Source organism: Podarcis liolepis (genome assembly GCF_965112155.1).
Source record: "Podarcis liolepis genome assembly, chromosome: 3".
In the NCBI taxonomy this organism is placed as follows: Eukaryota; Metazoa; Chordata; class Lepidosauria; order Squamata; family Lacertidae; genus Podarcis; species Podarcis liolepis.
The window spans coordinates 14777258-14792482 of record NC_139557.1 but is presented as its reverse complement, the minus strand read 5'-3'; the positions used below and the strand labels follow the sequence as shown (position 1 = coordinate 14792482).

The window sequence follows — 15225 nt, the reverse complement described above, 5'->3', positions numbered from 1 at the left end:
AAGAAAGAAAGAAAGAAAGCCTGCCCTTTTGAGGTCCAACGATTCACACCTGGGTAGTCAGTCTAGCAAGCTTCAAGGTAGGTAGCACACCCCCCCCCCCCCCGTTTCTGAAACGGATAACTTTCGTCAGGCGTCCCAAGCTGAGGATAGCAACAACCTGCTCTCATTTGTAATACCCTTTGTAGATGATTATACGAAACAAAGATTTTAAACTCAAACCAGGTTTTCCACTGGGTTAGCATCCAAAGATGTTCGCTGAGAAGGAGAAGAAAGCCAGATGGCATGTGTTGGTATACAGTTAAGAGTTACACAGAGTAAGTCGATAGGAAATGCGAGGGAGGGGAAGGGAAATCACAGCCCGCAGTTTTTCATTATTGGCAAGCGAACACTCCGGGGTGATTGCAAAAGAGCTTTATGGGTTTCTTTCGCTCCCAGGGTAGACTTAAATATTTGTATCATAACACAGGCACAAACTTGCATCCAGGGGTTTACTGGCTGTTTAGAAAGCATTTGGTATATTAAAAATGCAGTTACTCAAGCTATTGCCACAAAAAGAGCTGAAACCAGGATACTAATTAAAAACATAACCTTTGGTATCGCTAATATTTGTTTCTCTTTTTTCTTCTTATTTTTTTAAAAAAGCTGTTAATAATGGGCAATGCATCTGGAGGAGAAGATTTTCCTTCCAAAGTGGAATGTTCACACAGTAACCCTCTTGCTCAGGCCAATGTGTTTTATGAACTTGTCAGCAATTGCGGTAGGATAAGGGGGGGGCGGAGGAAAAATAATCTAATGTGACACACACACACACACACACACACAATTCAGGCTTATAATTTTATAATTTGACACCGTTAAAAAGTCACATGGAAGGAACAAAACCTTCCACTTATATTAAAAACTAGAATTACATCCTGGCTGGGGTTCAAATAATGAAATTAAAAGATTTCACTTTGGAGACTTTGAACTAAAATGTTGTAATTCCTTCCATTTCTAAAGCCACGTGTCCTCTGATCTGCATTTCGCAACAGCTAACCTATACTAACACCAGCTGTTATTCCACTAGTTTGTAGCTGAATATACAGTGGTACCTCGGGTTAAGTACTTAATTCGTTCCGGAGGTCCGTTCTTAACCTGAAACTGTTCTTAACCTGAAGCACCACTTTAGCTAATGGGGCCTCCTGCTGCTGCCGCTGCGCCACCGGAGCACGATTTCTGTTCTCATCCTGAAGCAAAGTTCTTCACCTGAAGCACTATTTTTGGGTTAGCGGAGTCTGTAACCTGAAGCGTATGTCATAGAATCATAGAATCATAGAGTTGGAAGAGACCACAAGGGCCATCAAGTCCAACCCCCTGCCAAGCAGGAAACACCATCAGAGCACTCCTGACATATGGTTGTCAAGCCTCTGCTTAAAGACCTCCAAAGTAGGAGACTCCACCACACTCCTTGGCAGCAAATTCCACTGTCGAACAGCTCTTACTGTCAGGAAGTTCTTCCTAATGTTTAGGTGGAATCTTCTTTCTTGTAGTTTGGATCCATTGCTCCGTGTCCGCTTCTCTGGAGCAGCAGAAAACAACCTTTCTCCCTCCTCTATGTGACATCCTTTTATATATTTGAACATGGCTATCATATCACCCCTTAACCTCCTCTTCTCCAGGCTAAACATGCCCAGCTCCCTTAGCCGTTCCTCATAAGGCATCGTTTCCAGGCCTTTGACCATTTTGGTTGCCCTCCTCTGGACACGTTCCAGTTTGTCAGTGTCCTTCTTGAATTGTGGTGCCCAGAACTGGACACAGTACTCTAGGTGAGGTCTGACCAGAGCAGAATACAGTGGCACTATTACTTCCCTTGATCTAGATGCTATACTCCTATTAATGCAGCCCAGAATTGCATTGGCTTTTTTAGCTGCTGTGTCACACTGTTGGCTCATGTCAAGTTTATGGTCAACCAAGACTCCTAGATCCTTTTCACATGTACTGCTCTCAAGCCAGGTGTCCCCCATGTAACTCAAGGTACCTCTGTACTACCCCTGGACACTTCATACAACACCCCATTTTCAATTTTAAGCTTGGAAACAAGGGTTTCAATTATACAAGTAACTTGAAAACATCATGAGACCATCGGGCATATGGAAATCTGGCCATTCCTCAACTTTTATTCATCTGTGCAAAATATTTAACCTCCCTTTACCGAAAGACTCCAGGGCGGTGTACAAAAGTGTGGCTAAAATCCTGTTTTTCATTTGTTTGGATGGAGGGTGTTTTCTGACCGTTGCCCATCATGCAAACAGCAGCAGCAGTAGAGGTGCCCCTGCAAAACCAGATTCGAATCGAAGGTACCCCAGATGTTAAGGCAATAACAGCAGTGGTACAAGCCAGCGGAGGTTTGTGCGATAACAAAAGATAATGCATCACCAGTAAAATCCTATGGCCACTGCTGGTCACTGATTGTACATATCGTCTCTAAAACCCATAGCTAGTCCAGCTGGCATGAGCTTAGGCCGCCGGGTTCAATACTGTGAGACACATCTTACACAGCTGTCTTCTCAGAAGCCAATAATATCCCACTGCAACAGCTCTGGCACCTGGTTTGTATTTTGGAATGTAGTTTGCAGTTTGAGGCCTTTCTTGATTCAAGAATAAATTCACTTCTACCCCTGACCTTTCATTTTTCTCACCGTGGTGGCAATGTTAAAAGTTTAAATTCTGTGTACAGTGGTACCTCGGGTTACAGACTCTTCAGGTTACAGAGAAGGCAGTTATAGAGGCAAGCAGTGGCAAATCTGCCACCTGAGGCAACTGCCTCACCTTGCCTCATGGACCGACTGGCCCTGATTCACCTACAAAAGGATTTTGACCATTACAGAGCCAGCTATATGGCATCCTAAGAGTACAGTGGTACCTCGGGTTACTTACGCTTCAGGTTACGTATGCTTCAGGTTACAGACTCCCGCTAATCCAGAAATAGTACCTTGGGTTAAGAACTTTGCTTCAGGATGAGAACAGAAATTGTGCAGCCGCGGTGCGGCGGCAGCGGGAGACCCCATTAGCTAAAGTGGTGCTTCAGGTTAAGAACAGTTTCAGGTTAAGAACAGACCTCCAGAACGAATTAAGTTTTTAACCCGAGGTACCACTGTAGTAGCCAAAGAGGGCATTTTTTTTTATTTCCTTCCTCCTCTGTTTGTGTCAAATTCCAGGCTTGCCAAGAATGCTGGTGTGTGGGAAACAGTGAAACTGACGAAAACAAGTGAATTCGTTTAAAGATGCAAAGATGCTCAGCTCCATAGGCAAATGCTATGTCATTTGTTGAATCCATCTGCTGGGGACAGGATCAAAGGTAACAAAATATTTCTGTAACGCTAGAACCACAAAGCCCATCCTTAATAAGATCTCAAGATTGCAATACTAACTTTATGGCATTTTATTTTTACTCTTCACTCAGGGATCGCCAAAAACCCCCCAAAAAAACCCTGAGACTACAGTTCCTTTTATGTACGGCTGTGTGCATTTTTATTTATTTATTTAAACCACCAAGGTAGGAGAGATTTATATCATGTAACGCAAGCTCTCAATTGTTTTGGAGAGATACACACATCTTTTATCAATTTATGCAACTGTAAAATGGAAACCTGTGTGTACCCAAAGAAATCAGTAATAAAACCCCAGTGGTTAGCCACAGTACTTAATTTTATGGGTTAGGGGGGTTTCTTTTTCTCTCCCTCCCCCCCCCTTTTTTTAAAGTAAAGGCTTGAATGCTTTAAGAATTCCACATTCCTCAAGTCCTGCTTTTCATTTGGGGTTGACAGGCAAAGTTCAGAACACATCATTATGGGGTTCGCAGTCACTGCTAAAGGTAACGCTCATATTACAAATGAATTAATAGAAAACACTTACCTTCCCTACTAGCTTGCCTTTCCTGTTCATGCAAAGGTAAAAGTCTGTCTCTTTCCCTTTGATCCGGACTTGACTGCCAAATGTGTCTGTTTCCACTAGAAGCTGGGCTTGGAAAGGAAGAAGAAGAAAACAGGCATTTACCAGACCGGTCATAGAGCGAATGAGTGAAGAAGAAGATACCCGTTTTCACATATTCTTGTGAGGTGAGACAGAGCATCTATGTTGCGCCCCGAGGCCCCCAAGTAAATAACTTCAAATGGACACATAATTTTAGTTTAGGTTTTGGGGCAAAATTTAGGCCACAACTTGATTGATTACAAAACGAATTGATCAGTATTGGCCTAGGCATTGGTCAGGGACTATAACTAACTCCTGCCTCTCTGGCTGGCAGTCTGAAAGGGTAAACACCTGACCATTAGGCCCAGTTGTGTCTGACTCTGGGGTTGCGGCGCTCATCTCACTTTACTGGCCAAGGGAGCCAGCGTACAGCTTCCAGGTCATGTGGCCAGCATGACAAAGCCGCTTCTGGCGAACCAGAACAGTGCATGGAAGCGCTGTTTACCTTCCCGCCGGAGTGGTACCTATTTATCTACTTGCACTTTGAGGTGCTTTCGAACTGCTAGGTTGGCAGGAGCAGGGACCGAACAACAGGAGCTCACCCTGTCGCGGGGATTCGAACTGCCGACCTTCTGATCAGCAAGCCCTAGGCCCTGTGGTTTAACCCACAGCGCCACCCGCGTCCCATACGCTGCATTATAAAGCTGGAATTTTATAGGACTATAAGGGTGCCACGACATTCAACGGAACCATGTAGAGTTGGGAATATGTTGCATTATTTCTATAAAATGAACCCCGTCTCTGCCTGGCAAATGTTGCCTCCAGGTTCCACATCACAAAAGCAAGTCCTACTGACTATAGGTCCTGTTGGAAGGAACTAAATAAAAGGGGAGAAGCTTGGTGGGCAAAACCAGTTCTATTTTTCTGGGGGTACTTTAAAAAAAAAAGGCACTTGAGAAACCTTGTTATGCTGCTGTTCTAACACCGCTTGGCACAGTGTAATGTGAACCCCCATAAGATCTATGGATGAAGGAAACTATATAAATGTAACAAATAATAAGAATGCAGTCATAGCTTGGATCCCGAACGCCCTGGAACTCGGACGTTTTGGCTCCTGAACGCCGCAAACCCAGAAGTGATTGTTCCGGTTTGCAAATGTTCCTTTGGAACCCGGACGTCCGACGGGGCTCCCACGGCTTCTGATTGGCTGCAGGAGCTTCCCGCAGCCAATCAGAAGCCGTGATTTGGTTTTCAAACGTTTCGAAAGTCGAACAGACTTCTAGAACGTATTCCATACGACTTCCAAGGTACGACTGTACTAATAAGAAAGAACAGGGTTAGAAGCATCAGGGTAGTGTGACCTGCCTCAGGTGGCACCTTGGTTGGGATAGGATAGATTAAGGGACACATATCTCGCGCATACCCTGCAAACCAAGGTTGTCGGGTGGGCGGGGTTATGGACCTGTCAATCACCCAACACCTCCGGCATCAAAATGTCTTGGTCCAGCCCTAGGAAGAGGGCAGAGAGTGGGGAGCCACAGGCCTGTGGCAGAGCAGGTGGTGAGCTTCCAGGAGACCCCATGTTCTGTTGACCCCCAGAATTTCCTGTTAAAGGTTCTCTGGGAGCAGGAAAAGACCTTTGCCAAAGAGAAAGACATCTCCCAGAGGTCCAGGGGAGCTTCTGCTAGCCAGAGTAGACAGTATAAGGCAGCTTTGTATTCTCGTTATTCTCATGGCTTCTGTCCTCTCATGTTTCTGTATTCATATGTCAAGGGGGGAGGAGGGAATACAGTCTTTGTGCTATGCATAATGTTGATTGTCAGATAAAAACAACTTTCAGTAAACTTTGTCCTAGGGATTCAACAACAAAGCATAACGACAAAAAGGTTTCCCATCACCCATTGCCTCCTGAGCCAAATGGTGGATTTCAATCATATATGTAAAGCAGGTCTGCATCTTTTAAAATTCACATTTGTCTCCCTTTTCCAAAACATTCCCATGAAAGCTGGGTAGTTTCAAAACTACAAGATACATCACCTCACCCTCAAACTAAAACAAGTATGAGTAATACCCAGGCTGATTTTAATTTGAAAAATATCACCTTAAAAAGATGTCGGTTCCCTGCTGTGAAAATTAAAACCATCTGGATGGCGTTATTTCCAATAATTAATCTAGCTCTCTTTTGACACTGTTACTAATTAAAATACGATACCCCCTTTTTTCAAGTAAAGAATTTAAATAAATTTTAAAGAGCTAATAAAATAATGTAATAATTTTTTTGGAAATAAATGAAAATTACCTTTCCTCCTACTTGCGCAGGCTGAAAAAATGCTGTGGCTGTAGCTTTTCTGCTAACAAGAACTAATTTAGTCAAGGCAAGGCTCAAGGTAGCAACAGCAAACAACATTCATTCACACAAAAACCAAGGGCTGGTAGACACCGTGCAATGGGTCTTAAAGGCAAAAGGCAAGGTATTTAAAGGGAAAGAATTAGAATAACATTTCCAAGACCACAACTATGTACTTGCTTACATAGAAGGAAAGACAACTGAGTTCACCGTATTGAAGCATGGTGTCAACTTGTTCCTAGGCACCCAAATAACTAAGCATAATAATGATAATGGGATGGAACCAGAGCCAAGCTGTCACATGGGTTAGAGATCCAATCCTGTGATCTATTGCAGTGTTTCCCAAACGTTTTTGGGCAACGGCACACCTGTTTACTGAAAAAAAATCTCGCGGCACACCACCATTAAAGCCCCGCCCCGTGACGTCAGCGCGCAGCGTCACGCCGGGAGGGACGCACAAAAGTGAAAGTTTTTTCCCTTGGCAGCTCCTCTCAGCTGCGCTCAATCCGCCTCGGAGCGCAGGAGCGATGCCTCTCTCTGGCTCTCCCTCCGCGCAGGCTGAGGGAGGGAGGGAGGGGCGCGTGTGACCCGTCTCTGCTGGGAGACCAAACCCAGCGAGGCAGAGTCGCGCGGAGGCGCCCAGGCAGCGCTGCCGGCTGCGAGGAGGAGCGCCAGGCAGCAGCAGGAGGCGCGGCCTCTCCTCGCCGCCGCCGCCCCGCCTCTCGCCGCCCGACTCGCCCGACTCCCTGCTAAAAAATAACAAATCATGCACGTGAGATATTTTCCTTTAATACTGGGCGGGAACTGCCTTTGCCATGCAAAAAGGGGAGGGGAGAGAGACTTGCATGCTGGACAGCAATAATCCCGCAAGCGTTCAACCAAGAGGAAACCGTAGCTCCTTCCTTTAGGTAACGGAAGTATGCGACATAAATAAAATTGCCCCTCCTCTTCCTCTACCTGTCCCCCACCCCCTGCCAAAAAGTCCTTTGAATCGGAAAGAGGAGTTAGGCGGCTCGTGCAACTAAATCCCCGCCTGACTCGCCCGCCTCCCTCCAGGCATCTCGCGGCACACGAGGCAACGTCTCACGGCACACTCGTGTGCCGCGGAACACCGGTTGGGAAACACTGATCTATTGGAACCCATTATGAACAGGGCAAAAGGAATAAACCAACAATGGAAACATTTGCTGGGGTTAAAGTGATTGCAGATAAATTATTTGTCAATTACAGTCATACCTCAGGTTACAGACACTTCGGGTGGCGCACCGTGCCGAACCCGGAAGTACTGGAACAGGTTACTTCCGGGTTTCGGTGCTTGCGCATGGGCAGAAGTGCTAAATCGCACTTTGTGCATGCACAGAAGCGCCGAATTGCGACCCGCGCATGCGCAGACGCGGTGCTGCGGGTGGCAAATGTGTTTCCCTCACAGATCACGTTTGCAACCTGAGCATCCACTGTATTCTGCATGGCATGAAATTGGGCCCAAGCTTTGGATCTCCTCAAAGCTGGTATAATTTCATATCTGTTGTGTAAGTCCATTCGACTTCTAAAATATTCGAAAACCAAATCAGAAGCCATGGAAGCCCTGTTGGATGTTCGGGTTCCAAAAGAATGTTCGCAAACCGGGATAATCACTTCTGAGTTTGGGGCATTTAGGAGCCAAAACGTCCGAGTTCCAGGGTATTCAGGATCCAAGGTACGACAGAAGAAGAAGAAAAGGAAGAAGAAGAAGACGAAGAAGAAGAGTTTGAACTTGATATCCTGCCATTCACGCCCCTTGAGGAGTCTCAAAGCGGCTAACAATCTCCTTTCCATTCCTCACCCACAACAAACACTCTGTGAGGTGAGTGAGGCTGAGAGGCTTCAGAGAAGTGTGACTGGCCCAAGGTCACCCAGCAGCTGCATGTGGAGGAGCGGGGAAGCGAACCTGGTGCCCCAGATTACGAGTCCACCACTCTTAACCACTACACCATGCTATAGAATCATAGAATTGTAGTTTTGGAAGGGACCATCATCTAGTCCAACTCTCTGCGATGCAAGAATCTCAACTAAATCATCCATGTCAAGTGACCATCCAACCCCTGATTAAAATCCTCCAAGGAAGGGGAGTCCATTGCCTTCTGAGGGAGCCTGTTCCACTGTCAAATAGCTCTTCCTGTCTGAAAGTTCTTCCTGATGTTTAGTTGCAATCTCTTTCCTTCTAACCTGAAGCCACTGGTTCACGTCCTACCCTCCAGAGCAGGAGAAAACAAGCTTGGTCTATCCTCCATGTGACAGGCCTTGAGGTAGTTGGATGGCTAGACAGAGGGCCTTCTCGGTAGTGGCACCCGCCCTGTGGAACGCCCTCCCATCAGATGTCAAAGAGCTAAATAATCACCTGACATTCAGAAGACATCTGAAGGCAGCCCTGTTCAGGGAAGTTTTTAATATGTAACGCTGTACTGTTTTTAACACTGATTGGGAGCCGCCCAGAGTGGCTGGGGAAACTCAGCCAGATGGGCGGGGTATAAATAATAAATTATTATTATTATTATTATTATTATTATTATTATTATTATTATATAGCTATCACATCTCCTTTCAGTCTCCTTTATTCCAAGCTAAGCATACCCAACTCCCTCAACCATTCCTCATAAGGCTTAGTTTCCAAAGCCTTCATCGCCTTACCCAAACTACCACCTAGCCTGTGGGCAAACTTCTTAAAATAGACATTGTGATATATTTATTCTTAACTGCCTACTTTTAAAAAACATTGGTGTTGTAATAGATTAAGGGATATTGAAAAATGAGACATTGGGTCAGCTTTAAATAAAATCTGTTTCCCCAAATTCTATGGTTTAAATGCAGCCAATAGCAGGATCACTTATACGTATCTGCAAGTTTATCATTCCAGCAGCGCATGCTTGTTAGCCCAACCGAACATTTCCCCACTCAGATTTTGTTAAGGGCAGATATTTAAACATCCCTAGAAATGATATACATTGTGGATGTTATTTGAATGTACCAGACACTGTAGAACATGTCCACACTACAACCAGCTACATAAACACATGTTATCCTCCTTTTTGGGTAGTTTAACATCATGGCACAATGAAAATATCAGATTCTACCTGTCTGATATCAACCTGGAGGTAACTGCAAGGATGGCTGAGTTTCTGTCAACAGTATCTCTTAGAGTGGTGAACGGCACGGTTTAGTGGAAAGACACTCCAATGAAAATTTATGTTACTATATATCTTATATAGCTGCTTCCTTGTATGTATTTTAATTTTTTTGTATATGGATGTTTTAAGACAGTCTATACCTGTAATGCCTAATACAGTGGTACCTTGGGTTACAGACACTTTCTTGATCTCCTGCCCTCGGGCAGAAGATATAGAAACATGATCAGTCACACCAACAGGGTAAAGAACAGCTTCTGTCTGTGGGCTGTTAGGCTGCTGAATGAAAAGATAACAACAGGGCAACTGACTTTCAGGTTTGGTGGGTGTGCATCAGTAAACGAGGGGAATTAAGACTAAGAGAGCTGAGTGGGGGGTGCTCGTGTAATCTCACTGTGTACAAGTTGTACAAGTGACAATAAAGTATTTCAATTGTAGCCAGAATGGTACCATCAAGAAGTCAGGCGGAGGCATCAGCAGTGCTCAAGGAAACTCTGAAGCACGCAGATATGCAAAAAGAGTCTTTTTAAAAAGGAAAATTTGAGGGAGACCGCACACAGAAAACCCGCCCTAAAAAGCAGCCCAGTGAAGACTGTGCGTGAGCAGTAGCCACGGACCGTTAACTGTCAGCTGGTGGAAACAACGGGAAACTTGGCGGGGTGGATGGGTGTCGAATGGAGAATTGCGGAGGAATAAATGGTTGGCTGGCTACGAACCTGAACAGGAATACTACTGTTAGGAAGTGAGGGAACGCTTCTAAGATTTCCTGCTTACACATTGTAATCCACCACTCAGCACTCAGACACAAAGCCTTGATGCACCAGGCAATGAGCAGCTAGACTAGGAGGTGCCACTACAAAATGACAGAGCCACAAGGGTGATGCTCTTTCAACACTCAAGCCAGGCATTTAAACCCTGTGTAGACAAGTAAGGCTATGGAGGACTCTTCCTTTGCAATTGTCCCACCCCTTTGTGTTTCCATATAAGCACTTTCTCGTTTGGCAGATTATTTTTCTGAGAAGCCAGCCTCTGTTTTATGGGACTTAGTTGCAACTAATTGAGTAATGCTAACCATATGGGATACTGTGCTAAGTGCAAAGTGGTGATGTCACGCGGAGACTTTACCTGGTGTTAGGAAAGCGGCATTAGGGCTAACCTTTCATGCTCTATTCTAGAGGCAGTTGGAAAATGGAGGTAGATGCAAGGGTAAGCATTGGTTTCGTAGCAAATGGGGCCTGTTCAGTTCAATCTTCAGTCATTACTCAGGGTGCAATCCTATCCCCACTAACCTGGGAGTAAGCCCCATAGAATTCCATAGGACCTACTTCTGAGTTGACATGGTTAGGGTTGCACTGAAAATGAGTGCCAAGAGTGGTGGTGAAGAAGAAGAAGAAGAAGAAGAAGAAGAAGAAGAAGAAGAAGAAGAAGAAGAAGAAGAAGAAGGAGAAGAACAACAACAACAACAACAACAACAACAACAACAACAATTTATTATTTGTACCCCGCCCATCTGGCTGGGTTTCCCCAGCCACTCTGGGTGGCTTCCAACAAAGATTAAAAATACATTAAAATGTCACACATTAAAAACTTCCCTGATGTCTTCTAAATGTCAGGTAGTTGTTTATCTCTTTGACATCTGATGGGAGGGCGTTCCACAGGGCGGGTGCCACTACCGAGAAGGCCCTCTTCCTGGTTCCCCGTAGCTTTGCTTCTCACAGTAAGGGAACCGCCAGAAGGCCCTTGGCGCTGGACCTCAGCATCCGGAGGTGTAAAAAATGGGGTGGGCTAAAAATGGGCCCTAATTTTAATCCTATTCCTAGAAATAGAATCTTAGAGTTGGAAGGGACACAAGGGTCATCTAGTCCAACCCCCTGAAATGCAGGAATCTCAGCTAAAGCACCCATGAAATGCCCACTCATTACTAATTTTGGAGGAATTCTCTCATGTTGCATTTTCCGTTATTGGGGCAGTGGATCCTATATTGGCTTCATAGCCCAGCTGTACCACCTTCTGGTGCCAGCAAGCTACAGCTCACTGCATTTCTGAACCAATGACATCACCAGGTCACATGTCTGGTTATTTTTCTTAATTTAAGAAAACAGCTCATCAGCCTATTCTCCATGTAGGTAGTTATCTTAATTAGATTCCCAGTGGGGGATCTTGTAGAAGAAATACCATCTCTTTAACTGGGGTTCTGCCCTTACAAGGGAAAATCTACTGCTGGCAAGCTTTCCTCATATTTGGTCCATTTTACCTCAGCTTCATTGAGAACTCCCGCCGGAGAAGGAGAAAAGGGCAATTCCTTAAACATCTAGGTGAAAGGGATTATACGTATATGGATGTCTATATGAGTGCTGAAAAGCGATAGTCCAGCTATGAAAACATTAAGTCAGAGGAAGACTTGATGGTGGTGATGCCAATTATCTTTCAAAGATTTCCCTGGAGTGAGAGGATGGGAACCAGAAAGCTAATGAAAAGATATTAGGAGGGAGTAACAGGAAACTGCAAAACAAAATGACTTGAGATTTGTCTGTATCAAATAACTCCATCTCGCCTCTTTGGGCTAAATCAAAAGGGATGCCTCAATACGTCTGGCTAGATAGAAAAACTGGTTCCATGAAAACACATTTCCCAGCCGAATCTAAGCGCCGCATCGCCATCCAATTATTCTGGTCTCTGCTGGGTCGCAGATTCCATCCCAAGAGAGTGTAATTCTGCACCCGCCCAGAGGAGGGTGTGGTACGCTTCCCACAGAGCCCTATTATTTGCTTATTTATACAATTTCTGTCCCGCCTTTCATCGTAGATGATCTCAGGGTGGGTCACAACAATTTAAAGGACAATAAAAACCGGGGAAACGCATTCAAATAAAACAGTGCAGCACAATCTACCTTCCATCTTTCCCAGCACAGCCCAATAAAAATCATAACTTGAAATGCCTGGCAGAAGAGAAAGGTCTTGAACCAGTAACCGGAAGGTGGATAATATCGGTGCCAGCCCAGCTTTAGGGTTCTGCCTCGGTGTGTGGCACGCCGCTGCTCTTCCAAGTGACTCAGCAGGGCCATTCAGTTGCAACCAGGGTGTTCCTTCACCTTAAATGATCACATGCCATTTATGTTGCCTGCGTTCACCACTCCTTCTGCACCATGGGGCCTTGGGGAAGGGTGAGGTACTGGGTGCTGGCAATAGGGAGCAGACAGGCCTCCTCACACACCCAACTGAATGCCGATGCCAAGCTGTGGTACATTCAGAAGAGGAGCAGCTGGAAAGAGTAGGGCTATGAAAGGATGCTTTTGAATTATGGTGCTGGAGGAGACTCTTGAGAGTCCCATGGACTGCAAGAAGATCAAACCTATCCATTCTTAAGGAAATCAGCCCTGAGTGCTCACTGGAAGGACAGATCGTGAAGCTGAGGCTCCAATACTTTGGCCACCTCATGAGAAGAGAAGACTCCCTGGAAAAGACCCTGATGTTGGGAAAGATGGAGGGCACAAGGAGAAGGGGACGACAGAGGACGAGTTGGTTGGACAGTGTTCTTGAAGCTACCAGCATGAGTCTGACCAAACTGCGGGAGGCAGTGGAAGACAGGAGTGCCTGGCGTGCTCTGGTCCAGGGGGTCACGAAGAGTCGGACATGACTGAACAACAACAACAACAACAACATGAAAGGACCATGTGGAAACCACTCTGCTTGCCTGCTCTCCATGAGTGCAGGACTGAGTCCACCATCAAAAACACGTTTGCTGTTAGCTATAAAGGATGAAAGGAGGGATGCGGGTGGCGCTGTGGGTTAAACCACAGAGCCTAGGACTTGCTGATCAGAAGATCGGTGGTTCGAATCCCTGCGACGGGGTGAGCTCCCGTTGCTCGGTCCCTGCTCCTGCCAACCTAGCAGTTCAAAAGCACATCAAAGTGCAAGTAGATAAATAGATACCACTCCAGCGGGAAGGTAAACGGCGTTTCCGTGCGCTGCTCTGGTTTGCCAGAGCGGCTTAGTCATGCTGGCCACATGACCCGGAAGCTGTACACCAGCTCCCTCGGCCAATAAAGTGAGATGAGCACCGCAACCCCAGAGTCGGCCACGACTGAACCTAATGGTCAGGGGTCCCTTTACCTTTTATAAAGGATGAAAGAGCGAGCTAAAGTGCATGCTTTGATGCTTTGGCCTTGCCCGCCTTTGGCTTCGTTCCTGCCCACCGCCAGCCTGCCACCAACGGCTTACTCCTGAGGAAACATGGCACTTGAGAGAAACGTCTTCTCCCCTGCTGTTTATGAACCGTCAACTCGTTCTCCGAGGGTTAGTCTTCATGTGGCAAAAGTGGCACCATCCACAAGGGGGGAGAAATCAGCAGGCAAAGTTTGAAGAAGTATGGGGGAGGAGCTTAACAAGAACAGAGTGTGCTCAATGGGCACAGAATGCTAACTGACTATTGCAGGAGGAAATGGGAATGGGAGGGAGGGACAAGGAAGAAATGGACAGCACAACTGGCCAGTTGGAATCCCGAACAAGACCATCCCACATTGCAATGCCGGACACACTTCCTCAGCCTGCACCCAGTTGCCATCTGAAAACAGACCATGATGCTCAGCTCAGCTCTAGATCTAGAAATAATTAACTGCTTCTTATTTCCTATCATTCTTTCCTATATCACTTGCAATATCCAGAGTACTTTACAATCCTCTTCTCTTATACCCTCACAACACAAACCACCACAACCTATGGTGCTGTTCTGGAAGATGGTTTTGTTCTGCTTCCGCTCCCAGAGACACCATTCTCCTGAATACCAGCTGTTGGGAATCACAAGAGGACAGAATGCTATCACGCTTCTGGGTTTCCCATACAGAATGGTTGGGGGTGATATCTGGCCATGAGTACATAAATACCGTATTGATTTGTTAATAATATAATACGAATTTTGCTTTAATTGTGATGCTTTAGCTTATTTTTTTTATTTGTTGCTTTATTAGCAGTGTTTTGTAGATTATAATTGTTTCACTGCTGATTTGTTGATCATTTCATATAATTTAGGCTGTATTTGTGCTGTTCGGTCATGGTTCTTTATTGCATGTAAGCAGCACAGAAATATAATCAAACAAATCAAACAGCTACATCAAAAAATGGCTGGATTTTAAAGCAGGTGTGGTTAACCTGCAAGGTCCCAGATGTTACTGAACTCCTAATAATAATAATAATAATAATAATAATAATAATAATTTATTATTTATACCCCACCCATCTGGCTGAGTTTCCCCAGCCACTCTGGGCGGCTCACAATCAAGTGTTAGAAACAATACAGCATTAAATATTAAAAACGTCCCTAAACAGGGCTGCCTTCAGACGTCTTTTAAAGATAAGATAGCTGCTTATTTCCTTCACATCTGAAGGCAGGACGTTCCACTACCGAGAAGGCCCTCTGTCTGGTACCCTGTAACCTCACTTCTCGCAATGAGGGAACTGCCAGAAGGCCCTCAGCGCTGGATCTCAGTGTCCGGGCTGAATGATGGGGGTGGAGATGCTCCTTCAGGTGTACAGGACCGAGGCCGTTTAGGGCTTTAAAGGTCAGGACCAGCTCTTTGAATTGTACTCGGAAACGTACTGGTCTCGGTGGCTGCTCCCAGTCACCAGTCTAGCTGCCACATTCTGGTTTCCGGGTCACCTTCAAAGGTAGCCCCACGTAGAGCGCATTGCAGTAGTCCAAGCGGAAGATAACTAGAGCATGCACCACTCTGGCAAGACCAGTGGCATGGCGTGGGGGGTGCAGGGGGGC

General features: G+C 45.6%; 1 protein-coding gene across 8 annotated transcripts in view; it reads right to left on the bottom strand.

The window, feature by feature from the left end:
• FGF18 (fibroblast growth factor 18) overlaps positions 1 to 15225 on the bottom strand; it is a 157478-nt gene that overhangs the window by 22900 nt on the left and 119353 nt on the right. For all 8 annotated transcript variants that reach the window (XM_083493821.1, XM_083493827.1, XM_083493822.1 and 5 more), the window contains one exon: positions 3895 to 4001. In XM_083493821.1, coding sequence (XP_083349947.1) covers positions 3895 to 4001 — 107 coding nt within the window. The remainder of the gene's footprint in view (positions 1 to 3894; positions 4002 to 15225) is intronic.